The following is a 21519-nucleotide window of genomic DNA, read 5'->3' as shown; positions in this document are numbered from 1 at the left end:
GCCATAGTCAGTACTAGTGACCACAAATGTGGAAGAAAAGACAAGCTCTGATTTCCCAGTGTTTATGGCCTGGTTATGAGGAGGGTACAAGAAACCACTAAGGAATAGGCTCCTGACTGCGTGGCCTTCCTGGGACTGCAGGCATTCAGGGATGCGGGAGCAGGGCTGGCAGGGGCCACAGACAGTGGGAAGGATGTGTCCTGGCATGGGATGAAGCCACAGGTGAAGAGAAAAGAAAGACATCAGTGGTAGAGACAGTGGCACTGTGGGTGGGAAAGGATGCAGGGAGTCCACATGGCCATGCCTGTGCTGGGGGCTTTGTGGGGCCACCAAGAGCTGGACACCACTGAGGTGGTGATGAAATGGGGCTGCCCAGGAGGCCGCACGGCCCCTATATTCATCAGAGATGCCCCCTGGAGACCTTCCCAGGGCCTTGTGTGGGTTTCCACCTGGTTTCTGTCATACCTCGCCTCTGGTCTCCAATTCTTGGGCAGTGGGCATTCTTGAAAAATGTTCCCTGAGATGAGAGAGACAAGGAAACCCATAGCTCCTTCAGGTGAATGGGATTTCTCTCCTGCCCTTCTCTTGGGGACTCCGTGGGGCTCCCTGAACCCACCCTGTCCACAGGCCAAATATGCTGGCGGCAGCTGAGTCTGGACCAAATTCAGCCTCATAATATAAGGGTTTGCTTAATGACTGCAGAATATTGTCTTATCTGAGGAGAAACAGGAAATTTTAAGAACACAGAGCCCCAAATTAACAGCTTAGAATTTTTGCCCATGCTGGCTGTGAGCTGACTTAAGCCATTAGAGGGAAGGAATTTTTGGCAAATCCTGAAGTACCTGCATAGGCAAAATGGGGACATGTTCAATTCATTTTAAAATAAGCACCTGGCAAGCCAACCATTTAGAAAACTAGGCTGTTTAATCAGAAGGTTTGTGGTTCCCAAATAAAGTATCTGAAAACGGTTCCACTTCATGACAAAATAAAACCTCTAAAGCTTAATGGTGAATTTAACAGAAACTGGGAATGGCCATGTTAAATTTTAATTTTCTTGGGAAGTTTGGCAGGACCTTATCACTAACCTCAAAGCCATGTCTTGCTTTGCCATGTTCTTGGTGCCCTTGGGTCTCACCTGCCCACTTAGCACAAACAGGCACTTCTATGATCAGGATTCACAGATCTTGACACTTGGCCTCTCTCCTCCATGGGCCAACATACAGTGACATAAAGATCCTGCATCTCTGGGGACACCAGTGATCCCCCTGCCTGTCATGTGGGCTCAGAAGGATGAGGCCATGGTGAAGGAAGGGGTATGTGCAGGCAGGAGGGTACCTGCTCTGTTGTCACTCACCTGAGTCAACCCTAGACCCTTGCCAGGGTGGCACAACCATGTCCTGCAGAAGTGGGGACAGAGCATGACTTTCACAGAGTCCGTGACTTTCCCAGAGCACTTTTTGCCCTGGAAATGCTTCATGTTGTGGAGAACATGCCTGCTGGTTGGGAGCTCTTTGCTTTCATACTGGGATATTGGTTTGCCATAGCCAGAGAGTGTGCTCCCTGGGCCATGCTGTTTCTTCTGAGCCCAGAAAGCCAGATATGTGGCAGCTACTCTGACAGCTGAAGGCCCTTCCCAGGGGCTTTGCTGCAGGAGCCAGAACTGTTCTGATGCCTTCAGGGAGCCACAGTCCTGTTGGAGGATAGGCCTGGTCTGTGCTCAGAACAGCTTCTCTGGTGACAGACTCAGGATGAGTGGAATGAAAGGAGCTTATTGAGGGGATTTCAGGAGTTGGACAAATTGACAGGAACCAAGCTTGGGAATTGGCAGGAAGAAAAATAGGAGGAAAGCCCAGGGATCTCAGAGAAGACACCTCAGAGGAGCCACCAACTGGTTCTTTCCTTGCTCAATAGCTTCACATTCCAAGGAGGGAGCAGCACCTACCTCATCAGCTTGGCTCTGGCTACTCGGTGCCTCTGGCTGCTTGGAAGGACAGTCCCTAAGAATGGTCACCTGTCACCCATATGGTACCTCTTGAGGGACAGATGATGCCCCAGAGGCCATGAGGGTGCTGTTAGGCAGAAGCAATGAGGATAGTGTGGGAAGCCAGAGCACAGATGGCCTCCCTCCTCCGCATGGTTCTGGCCTCTGGGCATGTAGCTCAGCTCAAAGGGGCTTTGCCAGGGGCAGTGCCAGTTGGTTCCAGAGTCCTAACGAGGCCCATGTCTTCACCTCCTGTGGACTGGGCTCTCTGTGAAGGAGAGGAGGAACTCTCCTGAGTTCCTTTGAGGGGAACCTGAACTCAGAACAATTTTTGTTGTACCCAGTTTCGTGCTCGTGGGATGTCCACATTAGATGGTCCAGGAGCTACAGGAATTAGGCCACTGGCTCTGTGGGACCCAGAGCCCAAGAACCCACAGGCTTCTCCCAGGAATGTCCTCCTGCTCTGGCTCCCTCCTGCTCCAGCTCTTCCCTCCTCACCCAGAGAGAACCAAGTGCAGATGCCAAGGCCCAGGGCTGCACCCATGCTCCTACAGCCCTGCTCCTACCCCCAGCTCAGCAGGAGTCCTCAACTAGGCCATTCTTCCTTCTTATGCAGGTATTTTTTAACTGTCATGCAACATGATAGTGAAGATGTCTTTTCTCTGTGATAAATGGGTGCATCTCAAAACTTCTCCCATTAACTTTTCAATTGTAACAATAATAATGGCAAGGCTTTGTGTAACACATGCCAAATTGACACATGCATTTTCTCTTTATTATAGGAGAGGAAGATATGGGGAAAATCTGGTCTGAGCCCCATGTACTTTTATTCCGTGTGGTAGCAATGGTGATGCCAGGTTCTGATATGACATAGCAGCGCATACTTTCTCTGAGGCTGGCTGCCTGGGGACTGAAGGATCATAGGTAAAAGTAGACAGCCTCTGGCAAGGCAAAGCTGCACAGGGGTCAGGGATACAGGGACCCAGCTCTGGAGCTCCCAGCTGCCTAGATTTGGAGCTGGCTCTGTCCCTTGCTAGCTGGCTGCCCTTGGGCAAATGGCTCTACCTCTTTTGGCATGTTTCCTTGTCTATAAAATGGGACCCCAGCTGTACTGACCACAGGGTCCTCATGGGAGTTCAATGGATTAACAAATGCAAAGAACACAGAGCATTGTCCATCATATGGCATATGTTCCATAAATGTCAACTACCTCTTGCATGACAGCTGCAATTTCAGAAATACAAGAGAGGGTAGAAAATGTGCAGATTTTAATTTCACATTATGGGGGTTGGGTAGAAGGTAGGTGGGCAATGGCAGGGAAAAGAGAGAGGAAAATGACAGGATCTCACCTTGGGCTTCTCAGTGCCAGTGACTACTTCCCAAGCAAAAGGGCAAAGTTGGCAAGGCCAGAACCCTGACCTCTTTCTTGCCAGCACCCCCTCCTCTCCGCAGCATGACTCCTCTGGCTGCACTGAAATTACTTGGGGAACTTTCAAAACTATTCTGACCTAATTTGTCTGGGTGGGTATCCTGGGCACTGGGATGGTGCTAGGATACACTGGGGCTGAGGACTTTGTCCTAGGGTGGGCTGGGCAGGTGATAAGGACACACACACTGTGGCCCTGCGACTCACACAAGCACAGGATTCTTGACAGTGACTGGTAAACAACACCATTGAAAAGCTCCCTTTGAAAGGGAGGAGAAACAGCTTCATCTTGTTTCCCTTGGCCCAGAGCATACTGTGAGCCTGGGGAGGCCCTCACTGCGAGGTTGAGCCCTTGGGAGGGAAGGTGGCTTTCCTCACAGCTCTGCACCTCACCCAACCAAACCTAAGTCGAATAAGGAGCATTTCTCTCCCTTCTGGGCACTCATGAAGTCTTCAGTGGTCTGGTCAGGGGAGTGTGGGGTTGGGTTGGCTCTGGGAAGAGCTGAGGCCCATCAGGGCCGGGTGCACAGGCTCAGGCTCCATACTGCCCATGCTGGCTACCCAGCCACATGGCCAGGGTACTCTTCTAGTGTGGCCTTCCCTCTGACCTCAACTCCAGCTGGGGTAGTCTCCCTGCCTGTGAACACCTGCATGTCAACAGGAATGGGTCTAGTAAAGGTTAGGGGATGTGGCTGGGTGCAACACTGGAGTTAAGTGTCAGTGTCATGTTTATAAGCCTTAGGGTTCACGAATACTCCGAAGGCCTTCTAAGTCATTCCATTGATACTTGAAGAAAACCACAAGCACATAAGGAACAAAATAATGTTTTTATTAAAAACTGTACCCATAGCACCTCTCTATCTTCCTACAAGTTGTTTGTTTTTCTTTTTCTTTCTTTCTTTTTTTTTTAATGAGATCTGGTTTTCTGCACAATTTTAGAAAATGTTGCAGGGAAAACTTCAGGACTGACCTCAGTGCTCCCTGAACCAGAAGGTGACCTTGGAAGGGGACGAGCCTTAGTGCCAGGCTCAGTTCATGAGCTTCTACACTGTCCTCACCTGTGAGACTGGATCCATGCTACAGGGATGCTGAATTAGAGAGCCACACTTAGACACGCAGATCGATTGCTCATTGGGAGAATAACTACATCGTGTACCAAGAACGCGTAAAAACTAAAAACCATGCTACGAACCATTATGCAAACACCATGCTTCAGCCCAGTCGTCATCAAGTACAAGTACAGCATCCAGCATCCATCATCCAAAGAACTGTACAGAACAAGCATCACCATCCCGGGGCTGTGGAAGTGCTTTACTCTGTGGCCCGTCTAGTCACCATCTCCCCAGGGCCCTATGTCGCATCTTCTTTTGCCATGGCATTGAATCAAGTGTGCTTAACAGCACGGAGGAGAGAAGCTGCAGGGAAGGCTGGGGAGGTAGGGCTTGGCCTGGAGTGTGCCGCTCAGATGGTGGATGTCTGTGCAGGAGGACCCCATGGCTCAGCTCTCTGAAGCCTGTGCCTTGCGCCCCAGGAGGGGCCATGCAGACCCATGCCCGGGGCTTGTATGGAGCGCAGCCCCTCCCGGCTGCTCTATGACACCTTCCTTGCAGGGCAAGAGCAGCTTATCAGTCGACATGAACTGAAATGACCTGTCCGAGAGTGTCAGCAGGGCCACAGTCACTGTGTTTCATGAGGTACCCAGATGGCAGGAGGCAGCCACGGCACATTCTACCTGGCCTTGGTTATAGACATTTTATTCATCCTTTTTTCAAAACTGAGATTAAAATCCAATATTCATTTTCCTATTCTGTGATTTTTTTGTCTTTCCTAAAATGAGAGGTTAGGAATTGACACTTCTCCATGCCCACGCCACTCTGGGAGCTGAAATCTAACCAGAAACACTCAAACTCTGTTCCTTTGGTATAGGTGGCTCTCAGAGACAGAGTCCCTCCTAGTGAGGGAGTCAAGCGCAGCCGCTCACAACAGTCCATCAGCAGCCACAGTGCCAGGGCAGCCTCGTACTGACCATTCCATACAAAGCAAAGTCTACTAGAGAGAATACAGAAAATGTGAGCCTGAAACAAGTGTCATGTGTTGTCACGAAAGCCAAGGAGGAAAAAAACATACCTCTAACCAAATCATCCTCAACTAAGACGTCTCAACACTTTGCCCGGCATTTAAAGCAACGTCCTTATGGCTTAAGGGAGTGAAGTGCATGGGAAGCGGTGTTTGTCCATGTCCTTCGTTTGCCACGTACCATCCAGGACATTCAAGCAGTCACACCGTGGTTTCCTGTCCTCTTCACCCTCTCTGGGGCCGGGAGGAAGGAGCTGGGCTCTGTCCACTGAACTGTGGCTGGTGATTTTCACACAGAAGTGGCTTTGGGAAAAGCATCTAGGATTTTTGGTTTAGAATATTCTCTCTTCCACTCAGAAAAAGAAGGAAAGAAGGAAGAGGGGAAAGAAGGAAGGAGAAAGGGAGCGAGGGGGAGTGGAGGGAGAAAGGAATCTTCCCGTACCCTCTAATTTTGGAAGGGCTGCAAAGGGCTTTTCATCCCACTCAAAACTCTCCTGGGGCAACACCCAGCACCTCTGAAAGCAGAGAATCAAGACAGTATCTGCACCAGCTGCCCCAGGGAGGTGTCCAAAGTAAAGAGCCAAGTATCTACATGTGGCCAAGAGACAGGCTCCCTGGTGGTCCCAGCCAGTCGCTGACCCAGCTGGTCCCCCACTGGCAGATCACCTTTGGGGACTACAGCTGACTCTTTCCTCCATACATTGGGGGATGGTGACAGTGGTCTCAAGTCTTGAGTGTGTCATACTCCTGGTGGTGAGATGGGGGGCATGGGGCCCTCATGGAGCTCTGGTGCACATGTCTGACTGGTGCCAGCCACACTGCCATTACATCCAGCCCTGGACCTGGGGCTAGGAGGCTACAGCTCAGCCATCTGTGGCCGAACAATGCAGGGTTGGGGGCACAGCCACATCTCGGCTCCAAGTTTTCCAAAGGACTTGAAACTATTTTCACTTAGCCAAAAAAGATTAAAGAAACCAATGACAATGAAGAAAAATATTTTCCAGAAAACCCATTAAGGCTAAAAACTGGCCTTGGGTGGGGGTGGGCAGCACCAGCTGTCAAGAAGCAGTGGGTGGCTGGCGGGGACAAGAGGGCAAATGGAAGGACTAGCCGGTGTGCACAGAGACATCTGCTGTGCACGAGGTCAGCTGGGACCTTGTTTTCTCAGAGCTGTTTTACTTTATTTGGAGACACTGTTGCTTTTCATCTTTCCCATGTACAAAGCTGAACAATTAATAAAAAGGCACCTGGAGACAGCAAAGATGCATTCATTTCATGTGACATATCTTAAAAAAAGATAAAAAGATTTAAAAAATACTCTGGTTAACAACGCACACTTCCTACATAACACGCGATTCTGAAAGCGCCGTTCTCTTCTTGCTTTGTGAAGTCAGCTGTGTGCTGTGTGTCCACAGGAGAGGACTGGCTCACCAGGGGTGGTGGCTGCCAGTCTCCGGGGAGGCTGTTCTTGCACTGTCAGGTTTAAAGGGTGAAAGGAAGGAAGAAAAATCCAGGATATTTCACCACTGGGATGACATAGATCACAGCAGCTGGGCCTCACAGGGTCAGAAGGCGCCCCCTCAGCAAGGCTGCCCGGCTGGCAGGAGGCACAGTGTTGACGCCTCACCTGGACACTGCTGAGTGAGAACATTTCAGAAACTGATGGAGCTAAGTCAACAAGCCTGGGCAAGAACATTTGCTCTCCACACCCCAGAAGATGTCCCTAGCTAGAGAATGGGAGCCGCTGGTTCTCCGGAAGAGGAGGTAGAAAGAGAAGGGATGGCCGGGGGGTAGCTCTGAGATCTCACTGACCCTCCACTCTCGCCCCTCCCAGGCTTCCTAGCTGGTCTTTAAGATGGAGAAACCCAGGGCTGGGCAGGTCGGAGATCCTCCCAGGCCCCAGTGGTGCCAAGCCATTGCACCAGAGAAATACATCTTCTCTTAAAAAGAAAAGAAAAAGAAAGAAACCTGCTTCCTGCAGTGATGTTACAAAAAGCCATTAAAAAAACCTTTCTAATTGAAATCTAGTGTTCACAAGTAGGTAAAACCATCACTTATCAGAATTTTTTTTTTTTTTAAACAAAAACTTCAGCTCAGTTATTGGAGTTGATTGTCTTAACAAAAATAGACTCCGGAGTGTTCCCATCTGATCTACCCTGATGGAGGCATGGCTCACACGAAGGAGGAGAAGCCTGTGAGTGGAGTCCGTGTGCCGGGGGCTGTGGGGGTGTAGACACCACCGGTGCTCTGCGTGGTGACCACCGTGTGCAGGTGCGGCCCCGCCTCAGCCCCTGCCACTGCCTCGTACCTGTGTGGCATTGGGGCACGGCCTCCCTGGGGCCGGCGCTTCCATGAGTTGTAGTAGGTGGGGTCGCTCATGTAGTGGTTGACAAAGGAGTGCTTGGGCAGAGCGTCCTCGTAGTCCGAGTCTGTGGCCTGTGGGGAGAGGGCAATGTAAGCCTAGGAAGGCACCAGGTAGCAAATGGGGTGCTGGAGGTGGCAGTGCCACTGTGGTGGGCACGTGCCAACTCTCTCCTGCTGTTTCAGCACCTCCCCAGCATTGGGGCTTCCATGCTTGCAAGGACAGCTACACCTTCTGTATGGTCCCTGCAACAGAGCTCCCAGGAGCAGTCCACCAGGCCCCCAGGGGATGCTCTGGCGGCCCTCACAGTGCAGAAAACAACAGCCAGCCAATAGGAGTGGAAGGGAACAGAGTCTTCAGCTTGCCTGAGATCAAGACCAGGGCTGCGGCTACAGACCAAAGAGAAAGGGTTCCCAGTGTGGAAGAGAAGAGATGAGTGCAGCTTCTATGTCCTCCCTAGAAAATGACTGTGTAACATCCCATCCATGGAGACATGGAAGAGAAAGGAAGCCATCTAGATGTGCCAGAATGTCTAATACATCTGTCTCATCCCTCAACACGTGGCCATGGAAAAGTGGCAATGGGTATGCCATTGGCGTTTGAAGATCAGTCCCTTTGAGGGTTTTTATTTTCCTTTTATAAAATAAATCAGTAGCTTCCCTAAGAACATTGAGCTCACATATTTTCTATGTTCGTTTTCTTAAAAAAACAGTCTTTTTTTTTTATTTTTGTCTTTCGTGTTGATTTAAATCACTGGAAGGATTGCTAAGGGAGAAAATGGATGCTGAAAGGGAGTTTTTTCAAAGAGAGTGAAGGGTTCCCAGTTTCTCTGACAAGTGCCACATCCTCCCAGACAGGCTGAAACACCCTGGGAACCCCCACCTGAGGGTCCTGGGAGCTTCCTGGGTGAATGTGTGGGGAGCTACCTGGTGGGGACAGAACCCAGAGAGCTGGTCCAGCTCTGGGGCAAGACCAATGCTAAGATGCTTCCCAGAGCCCTGAAAATACAGGGGCTCCTCACTGCCTCTGTGGGGATGGTACAGAGGGCCATGGACACATTAGATAGGTCAAAAATGGGTCTATAAACATGGAGGCCAGCCTTTGGAGTTCGAGGAGGGAACAGGACACTGTGGTGGGTACAGCCTACCCATTTCAAGGAACCTGCAGGGAGGGCAGGACCTGGCTTGGAGATCAGTGGCATCTTGCTGGGAGCTGCTGGTGCAAGGTGCAGGCATCTTATACATCTTGGGGGTGGAGGGGAGGAAGGCTGTGGCCCCTGTCACAATGCCTCTTTCAGAATGGAAATACTCTTGAAGGAAGAAGGCAAAACCAGTTCCCCCAGGGTGTGCAAGCAGCATCCTCTTGGCTGGAGTGGGGAAGGGAGGAGAATGTTGCCTACATCCGTTTACTTTACAGAATCCACCCTGAGACTCAGGAAACTGAGCGAGTCCCTCAGTGCCACGAATGTTCTGGCTGTTGCTCTCGGTGATCTGGTAGTTGGAAAACGAATCACCCAATCAGCACCCAGCTGGGAAGCTTTGTCCATGAACTACCATTGTCCTGCACCAGAGGAGACAGCATCTGTCATAGAAGCCTGGAAGAGCAGTCCTCCTCTAGGCTGTGCAGAAACCCCTCGGTACGTAGGGGGGAGCCAGAGACTCCTGGGATTTTCAGACACACACTGAAAATCTAGCACTAACTGGAGTATTTATATGAAAGTAACAGCAAGTCACAGATTGGGGACTTTTCAGAACATGACTGTAAACTGTTTGTATTATGACACAGTGAGCTGTCAGCTGCTGAATACACCTGGGGGCCCTCTGCCTCTTACTCCATCTCACTCACAGACATGCAGAACTTAGAACAGGCGTCCTCAAACCTTTTAAACAGGGGGCCAATTCACCGTCCCTCAGACTATTGGAGAGCCGGACTATAGTTTAAAAGAAAAAACTATGAACAAATTCCTATGTACACTGCACATATGTTATTTTGAAGTAAAAAAACAAAACGGGAACAAATACAAGCACACTGCCTCATGTGGCCCACAGGCTGCAGTTTGAGGACCCCTGAGAGCGTCTTCTTCCGACACATGCCCAGAGGCAAGAGCCAGCTTCTCCAGAATCCATGATGTAGCTCTTTACTAGTGACAGCTGGTCACAGACCAGATTCATGCACTTGCCCTATCTTTGCAATTGCCCAGGATTCTACGACACAGGTATTATTATTACTTTCTCCTGAAGGAGGAGGCAAGGCCCAGTGAGAGAGGCCTGGTGGGAGCTGGTGCCTAGTGCCTGACCTGCCCAGGAACTGACTCCCCACAGTGGGCATCTCCTCTGCATGAGCTGAGCAGGTCCACACCCTGATTCCTAATTCCCAAATGCACAATGCTCTGAAAACCAAGAGCTTTTTTTTGTAGCTTATTTGGTGGTGAAGCCTGACTTGACTTGAGCCAATTTAGCTGCTAACCTTGAGCTGAACTGACGTAGGCTATTTAGTATGATTGTTTTCATGGTTTGCCGAAGAAATGCTAAGGTGTTTAACCTCAGGGTGCTAGACCCACCCTACTGGGGATGTTACATAATATACAACATATTCCCACACTTGAGGCTACATTCTTAATATATCTGGTATTGAGAGTTTCATTTAAGAGAGCAAGGATCTGTATTTGTGGCTGTTGTTTAAGATTTATTCTTCATCTGTTTTCTACAGGCCTAGAGGTAGATTATAAGGTAAAGCTCTGTGTAAACTAGGGCAGGAAGAAAAGAGAACAAAAATCTTCTGAAAGTCAAAGGAGTCTGTTATCAGCCACTGAATTGAGTTTGTTACTTCTTGAGGCACTGACTTTGAATCCAAATCTGAAGGTAAAGAAAAGGAGCACATATTGAGATACATTGGAGGTAGCACTTTTCTCATAAGAAATTCACAGAATAGCTAGGAATGAATGACAGCAATTTAGTTCTAGGTTTGCAAACCAGGGTTAGGATTCATTATCGTCTAAAGGTCAAATATAAGGTTGGAGACTTTCACCCTCTTCAGACTGTATCCTCAGGTGTTCTGGGACCTCCTTGTTCGACTTCCCTACCATGAGGGACACTCATGTGGAAGAACATGAGAGGCAGTGACTCAATTCACTTTCTGAAAATGTGTCTGAAAGAACCGAGACCCCCAAATGCAAGTGACCTTTTCAGGGTCATAGTGGCTGGGGCCAGACCCAGCGTTAGTTTCTTACTCAAAGGCAGTAGAAATAAAGCCTTCCCAGTAACAGATAAGGGACAGCTTCAACCTCAGTCCTACAAAAGGTAGAGAAATACTGTTTATAGGGATGAGTCTTATAGTGAGTCACTCTACGTGGTGAAAAATCATCAAATTCAGTGGGAACATGCATTTTTTATTCTATTTCCGTAACCCTATTTCAGTAACTGTCTAACATCCATCAGGGACCCTTAGGGTATCTCTCTGCCCTATATTTTGCCTGGCTCCTCGCCCTGCAGCTGTTCGACTATAGAGAAGTGAGGTTTATGAATAGGTAGGGGTAGGCACCATCTGGAAGGGACTACTAACTTTTTGCAGGAGTCTGAGTTTCCAAGAGCATGTTTGGAACTGTTTAGAGAATAAATGTACCCTATGTCTCACACCCATATATATTCATGTGATTAGCAAAATACTGTTTCATTCAAAACTTTTTAGTAGTTATATACCATGTGTTCCTCAAAGATCTAAAAGTCTTACCATAACAAGAGAAGGGCCTATGACAAATCTGGGTGCTGGGGTCCTGGCAGGAGACACAAATTAGGAGTGGTTGTCCAACTTAGTGTTTGTGTCTGGGCCTTGGCCCCTTTGAAGGAAGCAACCTTTCCACGTGGGCTGAATGGCTCACCTCTTAGAAAATGGCAATTGGCTAATGGCTAATGCAACTTAAGCTCAGCCAATCAACGTTTTGCCCTGTGATTTTTCACATTGCACCTGGAAAGGAAGAGTCCTTTTGTGGGCAATAAAGCTGAGAGGCTGTGAGCCTGAGGAGCCCCTGCTCATAAACCCAGTCAAGTGATTCTAAAAGCCCATTTGAGAGAACAAATCATTGCACAAAAAGCAGCAGAAACAAAAGACTGAGAGAGACTTCTTTTGCTTATTGTTCTTCACTTAGGGAGGAGAAGTGACAATGAACCCAGGGTCACATGAAAAATCAGTGTCAGGCTAAGTTAGAGCTCAAAGCCAGGCTTCCTGGATCCTGCTCAGACCTTGCCATTGCCTGCTAGAGAAGGCGCAGTATTAAAATGACATTCTTCCTCCTGCTGCCTGCTCTGTTTATAATTTACATGTTGCTATTATTTTTTAATGAGGATGTATTTTAGTAAGTTAGAATTATTGACGAAAAGAAAATGCTTCAGGGTCTTCTTTTTTTTTTTGGGGGGGGTAAGTTTCCTGTGTGATGTGAAGTAGCGATGTGTGTTGGTTTCCCAGGAAACCAGAGAGAATAGAATGTGATTGGATGCAGCATCAGACCAACTGTGAGAGTTTCTAAAGGTGCACAGATGCCTGAGAAGCAGCTCATAGAGATAATCCCAACACTTTGGGTATTATATTGGCAAGATGAAAGACTCAAATATTATTAAGGAATTAATTAGGTATGAGGGGTTGGGTCTAGGTTGGTTGGAGCAGGAGAGATTTTGAAAACTGTTTCTTTGGATTTCAAAAACAATTTTTAACATGTGATATGAACAATAATCCCGATATCATTCATAAGCAGCTATGTGATAAAATGGTTAAAAAGCTTCTTATTTCTAACCAGAGAAACAGAAAGAACCCCAGCACATGCCGTGTGACCCTTTGGCATCGTTCTGAGCAGCTCTGATCAGGCAGGCTCCTGTGTTCCTGTCACCCAATTTGCAGAATTTTGACTTTATCAGTATTTCTGAAAATGGTTTAAAAAATACCCTGGAGAAAGAAAGGATGGCATCATTATTTTCTTAGTGAAATATGAGCTTCTCAGGAAAGTTCTTCTAGTAGAGACTGTGTAGGGTTTGTGACTTCTTATGCCCTGGGTTCTGGAGAAGACGGTGTGTGCTAGTCCATGATTAAACATATCTATGCTGTATCGAACCACTAGTTTGAACCCAGGGCAAAGAATACATGTTATTCTTTATCCCTAAGGTCTCAGTTTAAAATGTACTTACATCTATAAGCTTCCTTTAGCAGGAAGGACAAACATTTCAAACCTGCATTCAAATCTGAGTCCCTAAATAAACAGCCTATTTGAAAACTGGTGTTACAGATTTGGGGTTTATTCTACTGCTGAGCAATCCTAAGTCTATTCCCTGTGACCCTTGCTTTTTCCTCTCAGCCCCTTATCTACTTGATTTTCCTCTCAGGCCCTTATCTACTTGGTTCTCTTGATTCCAAATTTACAGAAACAGAAGTTTGGAATCAAGAGAACCAAGCCAGAAGCCCACATTTCTTACTAGTTATCTCTGAATAGAAGAATGATTAGTCATAAAGGCAAAAGATACTTCTGGAATGGCAGTGTGATGAGCTCAGCAGACCTTTTCCCAGTGGAACAATGATTTAACTGGTAAAAATAAAAACAACCATCTAAACTCTTTGGAAATGGTTCTAAGGGCATATAGCAAACACAGAAAGATTTATACATGAAAATTGACTAAATCTCACTTAGAATAATGAGCGTCTGTGGCATCTAAGCCACGATCTACTCTCTCTGCTCCACCCCAGCTTAGTGTGACAGAAACTCCATGTGGGCCGATGGCTAAAAAGACAGAGCTCCCGGTGTAGGAATTTGGTTTAATTTGGGGAGGAAAGCTGCCAGCATCTCATACCCAGCTTCCTTTCCTTTTCCCAATTCTAGGCAGGTATGAACAGAGAACTGGGGCTGCCTTCTCTCACCCAGCCTTTACTTAGAAGCTGGAGTCTACACCAGGTGTGGCAGGTTGAGAATACTGGGCCCAACTACCCTACCCCAGCTCATTCATAGGGAAGAAGTTCTACACTGGGAAGAACAAGCCCAAAAGATCCAGGAGTAACATCTCAACCCAGTGCCCCACTTACGTAGCAGGTATGTGACTATGGATGAAGAGGACTACTGTCCCAACCTCCAGCTTTGATGCAGTGACACAGAGATCCTGCACTGGGGGAAAGACAGTCCATTAGAACTGAGAGCTCCCCAGATCTGCCTAAGGAGAACGACTTGATTTGAAACAAGGCATGCCTAAGGACATTGTTGGAAAGATTGGAGAGATTCTCAGGGGTGAGAAATTAAGAGGAACACTGTAGTTCAAAGATAGTAACAAGTAAAGCAATACACCAGTTAGAAGTTTAAAAAGGGATAACTAAGCCACAGGAAGAAATGAAGAGGGCTAGAAATAGTCGATAAGAAGGTTACAATGACAAAATCTCTAAATCTCTTTAAATCTCGCTTCCTCCCCGTTCTTTTCCCAATTTCTATAAAAGGCATATTATTACATAAAGTAATAGTTATAAAATTTTTTTTAGTTTTCGATATATACAGACATAATGTGTCTTGCATAAAAAGAGGGGTGGAAAAACAGCTATATATGAGTATAGTTTCTATATGTCACTGAAATTCAGTATAAATCTGAAGTACATACTGGCCCTAGAGCAAGTCCCTACAAAAGCCCTTAAATTTATATAGTGAAAGCAAAAATGAGGAAATTAAAATGGTACACTAGAAAAGTCCATTTAACAAAAAATAAGATAATAAGAGAAAAATAGGAAAATAAAGAGATGAGACATATAGAATACAAAATGTCAAAACTGTAGATGTAATTCTACCTTAGCAGTAATTACTAAAGAATTAGTGAATGGATGAGCAAGGCATGGTGGCTCACATCTGTAATCCTACCACTTTGGGAGGCTAAAGCAGGAGGATCAATTGAGGTCAGGAGTTCAAGACGAGTCTGAGCAAGAGCGAGATCCCACCTCTATAAAACAAAGAAAAATTAGCCAGGCGTGGTGGTGGTGCCTGTAGTCCCAGCTGCTCAGGAGGCTGAGGCAAGAGAATCGCTTGAGCCGAGTAGTTTGTGCTCTAGCCTGGGCATAAGAGATAAAGATAGAAAGTGGACTAGTGGTTGCCAGGGTTGAGGGGCAGAAGCAAATGAGAGGTGACTGGCAATGGGGCTTTCTTTTTAAAGTGATGAAAGTGTTCCAAAATTGATTGTGGAGATGGTTGCAAAACCGTGTGAATATACTAAAAACCACGGAATTGTATGCTAACAATGGGAGAATTATATGCTATGTGAATTATGACTCAATAAAGCATTTTTTTTAAAAAAGAGATCCTGAACAGAGTGGGTCTGGGTGGGATGTAAGCATGAAGGCAGGCCTTTCTAAACCCCTTTGTGGCACGTGGCCTGCCTTCCTCTAGACCAGCGGTTCTCAACCTGTGGGTCGTGACCCATAGGATCTGTATTAAAGGGCTGCGGCATTAGGAAGGTTGAGAACCACTGCTCTAGATCCATTTACCTTTCAAGAAACCAAATGGGCAAACATGCTGGTAAAATACATGTTTATTTCATATGAGTGGAGACATTCTAGACTGAACATGTATTTCAAAATAAAAAAAGCTATTGTGGTTTGGATAAGGTTTGTGTGACCCCACTAAGTCTCATGTGGAATCTAATGAAAGGCATTTGGGCTCTGGGGACTGATCCTTCACAAATGGCCTAATGCCCTCCATCTTCACAGTAATGAGCGAGTTCTCACTCTATTAGTCCCTGAGAGAGCTGGTTGTTAAAAGGAGCCTGGCACCGCCATCTCTTCTCTCATGTCCTCTCTTTTCCGGTGTAAACTGCACACACTGGTTCCTATTTGCTTTCTTTCATGAGTAGGAGCGACCTAAAACCCTTGGCAGAAGCAGATGCTGGGCCATGCTTCTTATATAGTCTGCTGAACTGCGAGCCAGATAAGCCTTTTTTTCTTTATAAATTATCCCTCTGCTGGTACTCCTTTATAGAAATACAAACAAAGACAAGAGCAAAAAGGAACTGATGAAATACACAAATTGATTACTTGATAGAAGTGGTTCAAACTCCTGTGCTAAGTGAAAGAAGCCAGTCACAAAAGACAATATATTGTATGATTTATTAAGATGAAATGTCCATAATAGGCAAATCTATAGAGGCAAAAAGCAGATTAGTGTTTTCCAAGAGCCACAGTTGGCTGGGTCGGGGGTTGTGAATGGTTTTGGAGGACTGGAGTGTGACTGCTAATTGGTACAGGGTATCTTTTTGGCGTGATAAAAATGTCCTAAAATTGGCCATGGTGATAGTTGTGTAACTGTGAATATACTCAAATCCATCAAATTATATACTTCCAATAGGTGAATCCTATGATATGTGAAGTATATCTCAATTCAGTTGTTTAAGACAGCAGTTCAAAGTGAACTTTACCTTCTAAACTGGTAATGATCTAAGTCCGTTAGATCTCTCTATTGGGATTCTATGAATATTTAGAGCCTGCAAATCTCCCAAATTCACAAGATTTAAAGATAGGATGAAGCAAGATTGTATAGTAAAGAACTCTCTAGAAAATAAAGGCTATGCTTTATCCACCTGAGAATCAAGGGAGCACACAATGGCCCAAGCATGGAGATAACTAAGAGATCCTAGGTGGAGGGGCCCATACGAGGCTTCAGGGGAGTCCTAAGTGAAATTCTACACATAAGTGGAGGGAGAGTTATGACTCAAAGGCAATGGGAATGCCAAGGCACACTTATGGGAACCCTGAAGTTGCCCCATCCTCCCAGCACAGGGCTTGCCAGGCAGAAGTGGGACTCTCAAGTCCTCACTTCCTTAGCCATGTAGCCTGTGGCACAGTGACCTACTTCTAAGGAGCAGATCTTGTGGGGAGATGGAACTTGGAGCCAGATGTTCAGGTCTGCCTCTCAAGAGAAGCTCACTGTGTGCGTCTCAGGAAGGCAAAGAACTCTTAGCTTTGGCTTTCTTATCTATTTATATTAGGATCCTAACAACCTCCATGCAGAATTCTGTTTAGTGTGGACTCCCTGTTCCCCTGCTTCTGCCCTCCTCATCTCCCTAACTCTTCCCACCTGTGTGTGTGTCTAAGTATGTATGTATACATGTGTGCATGTGTGTGTAAAATTATGTCTGTAGGTGTGCATGTGAGTATATATACATGTGTGTTTGTATGTATATACATTACATATGTATGTGACATGTATGCATGTGCATGATATGTGCCTGTGTATATGTATGTATATTTATGTGGATGTGTATATATGTGTGTGGTGTTTGCATGTGTGTATTTAGGTGTGTGCATTTATGTATGTATGTGTGTGCATGGGTATATTTATGTTCTTTATGTATGAATGTGTGTGCATGGGTATATTTTGTATGTATTTAGGTATGTATGTGGGGGGTGTACATGTGTGTATTCTGTGTAGGTATTTAGGTATGTATGTGGGGGGTGTACATGTGTGTATTCTGTGTAGGTATTTAGGTATGTATGTGGGGGTGTATGTGTGCATTTAGATATGCATGTATATATATGTGTATATATTTGTGTGTGCATGTGCGTGTATTTGTGCATGTGTGTATATTCCTAGCTCAATGCCTAGGTACATTTAAAAATCCTTTGCAAATACCTAAATATACCACACACGTGAGAGGAGAAAAGGACCAAATGCGTCCCATTAACCCATTTTGAGAAAGCTTTTAAAACAAATAGTTCAATATAGCATGGTAAGTCATAGCCAGAGCAATCAGGCAAAAGAAGGAAATAAGGGCATCAAAATCAGGAAAGAGGAGGTCAAACTGTCCCTGTTTGCTGATGATATAATCTTGTATCTAGAAAACCCTAAAGACTCCACCAAAAGTTTCCTGGAATTGATAAATTCAGCAAAGTCTCAGGTTACAAAATCAATGTACAAAAATCAGTTTCTATATACTAATATAGAAATTTCTATATACTAATAACAGTCAAGAAGAGGGTCAAATCAAGAACTCAATACCATTTGCAATAGCTACAAAGAAAATAAAATACCTGAAAATATACTTAACCAAGGAGGTGAAAGACCTTTACAAGGAGAACTACAAAACACTAATAAAAGAAATCGTAGATGACACAGACAAATGGGAAAACAACCCCTGCTCGTGAATTGGTAGTCATTATTAAAATATCCTTATTGCCCAAAGTAATTATGGATTTAACACAATCCCCATCAAAATACCAGAATCATGTTTCACGGATCTAGAAAACATATCCTAACTTCATCTGGAACCAAAAAAGAACCCAAATATCTAAAGCAATCTGAAGTAAAAAGAACAAATCTGGAGGCAGCTCATTACTTGACTTCAATTATACTGTAACACAAGGCTATAGTAACCAAAACAGCATGGTACTGACATAAAAGTAGAGACATAGATCAATGGAACAGAATAGAGAACTCAGAAATAAAACTACCTATAACCAACTGATTTTTGACTAAGCAAAAAATAACATACACTGGGGAAAGGAAGCCCTATTTAATAAGTGGTGCTGGGAAATTGCATAGCCACATGCAGAACAATGAAACAGGATCCCTGTTTAGTCAATACACAAAATTCATTCAGGTTGGATTAAAGACTTAAATGTAAGGTGTGGAACCATAAAAATTCCAGAAGAAAATGTAGGAAAAACTACATCAGCCTAGGCAAAGAATTTATGACTAAGACTCCAAAGATGAATAGAGCAACAACAAAAATAAATTATTGGGACTTCCTTAAATTAAAAAACCTGCACAGCAAGGAAATAATCAACAAAGTGATTAGACAACCTATAGAATGGGAAAAAATATTTGCAAACTATATATCTAACAAAGGACTGACATTCAGAATCTACAAAAGAACTCAAACAAATCAGCAGGAAAAACAACAAACAACCCCATCAAAATGTGGCAGAAGTCATGAACGTAAGTTTTTTTTTTAACAAATATAAATAAATGGCCAACAAACAATATATGAACAAATATTCACCTTAACTAATCATTAGGGAAATGTAAATTAAAACTATGAGACGCCTCCTTACCCTATCAGAATGCCATTATTAAAAAAGTCAAAAAACAAGAGATGCTGGTGTTGATATATACTATTGGTGGGACTGCAATTCAGTATAAACTCTATAGAAAACAGAATGGAGATTTATTAAAGAAATAAATCAATGTAAAGCAACCATGTGATCTAGCAATCCCACTGCTGGGTATCTACACAAGGAAATAAAGTCATCTTACCAAAAAGACACCCAAACTTGAATGTTTATCACAGCACAATTCACAATCAAAAAGATGTGGAATCAATCTAAGTGCCCTTCAGTTCATGAGTAGATAAAGAAAATGTTATATATATGAGGTGGACAATTAAGTTCATGAACTCATCCTAGAAAAAGTGCTACATACCTCATTTTTGCTATCACTACAGTCCCCTTTGAAGTACTGTCCTCGGGAAGCTATGCACCGATGCCAGTGCCTAGTCCACCCTTCAAAGCATTTTTTCTAGGATGAGTTCATGAACTTAATTGTCCCATATCCATGTTGACAGCTTTGATGGCCATTCCAGAAAAGGAATTTCAAAATTGCTTTGAAGGGTAGACTAGGCACTGGTGTTGCTGTGTGCTTCCTACGGGGAGTACTTTAAGGTGATTGTAGCGATATTCAGTAATGAGGCATATAGCAGTTTCCCTAGGATGAGTTTGTGAACTTAATTGTTCAAACTCATATATATATATACCATGGAATACTACTCAGCCATAACAAGTAATGAAATAATGTCATTTGCAGCAATGTGGAGCTAAGTAAAGTATCTCATGAATGGAAACCCAAACACCATATGTTCTCACTGATAAGTGGGAGCTAATAGATAGGTACACATGGGCGCAAAGAGATAAAAGAAGTGGAAAGGGTGAGATAAAAGGGTGGGATAAAAACTTACCACTTGGGTACAATGAACACTATTCTCGTGATGGACACACGGAAAGCCCTGACTCAAGCATTATACAAGATATCTATGTAATAAAACACTTGTATTCCCTTAATTAATATTTTGAAATTTAAAAAACAAAAACAAACCCCAAATAGTTCAGAATTCATGAATTCTGCCTGCTGTAAGACTAATCATCAATCATGCCTTCTTCCCCAAGTCAAGCTGCAGACTAAGGGGTTAAGCTAAGCCCAGAGGCATGAAGGTCTGGGTGGGTTTGGGCTTCCATTCCTATCTGCTGGGTGACCTCAGTGTCTGAACTGAATGAGCACAATTATCCTGCGTCATAGGGCTGGTGTGGGCACCAAATGTGCAGATGTTTACCCTGGGCCTGGTCCATAGTAAGTGGTCAGTACATCAAAGCAGTGAGTGCTCAGCACACATAAACCATGAACAGCAGAGCCAACGCAACACCAGCCAGCCACCCACTTTTTGCACGATGTCCGTGTTCACCAAAGAGCAGTGGGGCAGGCATTGAGAACAGATCTGAAGTAGGTGCCCATGAGTGGTGGCTCTCTTTGCTGACACAGATCATCCTGCTTGGAGGCTGTCCTGCTCCCTTTCCCCACATGTTGCTTTTGGTACTTGCAGCTGGAACAGGGGTACCACTTCCTTATCACAAACAGGTTTTTATTTGACAGCCCTTCAACTGTAGACAATTGTGCCTTTCTGAACATCCACAAGCTGCTTGCTATTTTTGCCACCCCCATGATGGTGGCACTGACAGTAAGCCCCTCTGTAAACAGAACACACCAAGCAAAGTGGGGCTGAGGCCTCACACACCCTCCTGCTGTCCCTCCTCACTGGGAGTTCAGACATAACTCACAATGGAAGAGAGCCATTTCATTGAGTCCCGGGGCTCAATAAAGCCTGAATTCAGGTTAAAATGAAGGTGAGACTTATTTTAGATTAAATATTGATTTAGAGAACAAATGTCAGGAGGTGGGGGAGGCCTACCCAGATAGCATGTGGCTTGGAGATTTCATCCCCCTGGCTTGGCCTGTCTGAAACAAAAGCTTGGGGCTGGTGAGGCAATCTCTGCAATTGCTGCCTCACCATGTTTGCACATAAGTGTAACATACTGAGATGGTACCCTGGTAGGGAAAGGGCCTTTCCTGGGAGTGTCGAGCTCCTTCGTGAAGCCCTCTATGGCTGCCTGCCCAGTAAAATTTCCCTCAGGTGGCATCAAGGCCTCACTTGTGAGACATATTTCAGTTCAGAACCACTAAATGCCCAGACACAGGCCCAGGGTTCTCAGGCCTGGCTGGAGGCTGACATCTTTGAAGGGTCCATGTCTGAGCTCCCCTATCCTGGTGAGTGACTTGGTACCATGGTGTATAAATCCTTCTTTAGCACCCAGAGAAGAGCAGGGATCTCCTGGAGCAAGGTGTCTGGCGGGGAAGCAAACCCAGGGTGAGTAAATGCTCCCATTTTCTTTTTCTTTTTTCTTTTGAGACAGAGTCTTACTCTGTCACCCTCGGTAGAGTGCTGTGGCGTCACAGCTCACAGCAACCTCCAACTCTTGGGCTTGAGTGATTCTCTTGCCTCAGCCTCCCAAGTAGCTAGGACTGTAGGTGCCTGCCCAACGCCTGGCTATTTTATGTTGCAGTTGCCACTGCTGTTTTAGCTGGCCAGGGCTGGGTTCAAACCCACCACCCTAGGTATATGGGGC

The 21519-nt window shown here is 45.4% G+C and overlaps 1 protein-coding gene across 1 annotated transcript in view; it reads right to left on the bottom strand.

The window, feature by feature from the left end:
• Positions 1–6642: 6642 nt before the first annotated feature.
• The window catches only part of SDK1 (sidekick cell adhesion molecule 1), a 1108031-nt gene continuing 1093154 nt past the window's right edge, over positions 6643–21519 (bottom strand). The window contains exon 45 of the mRNA XM_053556749.1: positions 6643–7919. Within this exon, the coding sequence (XP_053412724.1) occupies positions 7656–7919 (264 nt within the window). The 3' untranslated portion in view covers positions 6643–7655. The remainder of the gene's footprint in view (positions 7920–21519) is intronic.

This window comes from Nycticebus coucang, chromosome 12, assembly GCF_027406575.1.
Source record: "Nycticebus coucang isolate mNycCou1 chromosome 12, mNycCou1.pri, whole genome shotgun sequence".
Classification (NCBI taxonomy): domain Eukaryota; kingdom Metazoa; phylum Chordata; class Mammalia; order Primates; family Lorisidae; genus Nycticebus; species Nycticebus coucang.
The sequence above is the reverse complement of the archived record's forward strand: the minus strand, read 5'-3'. Positions and strand labels throughout refer to the sequence as shown.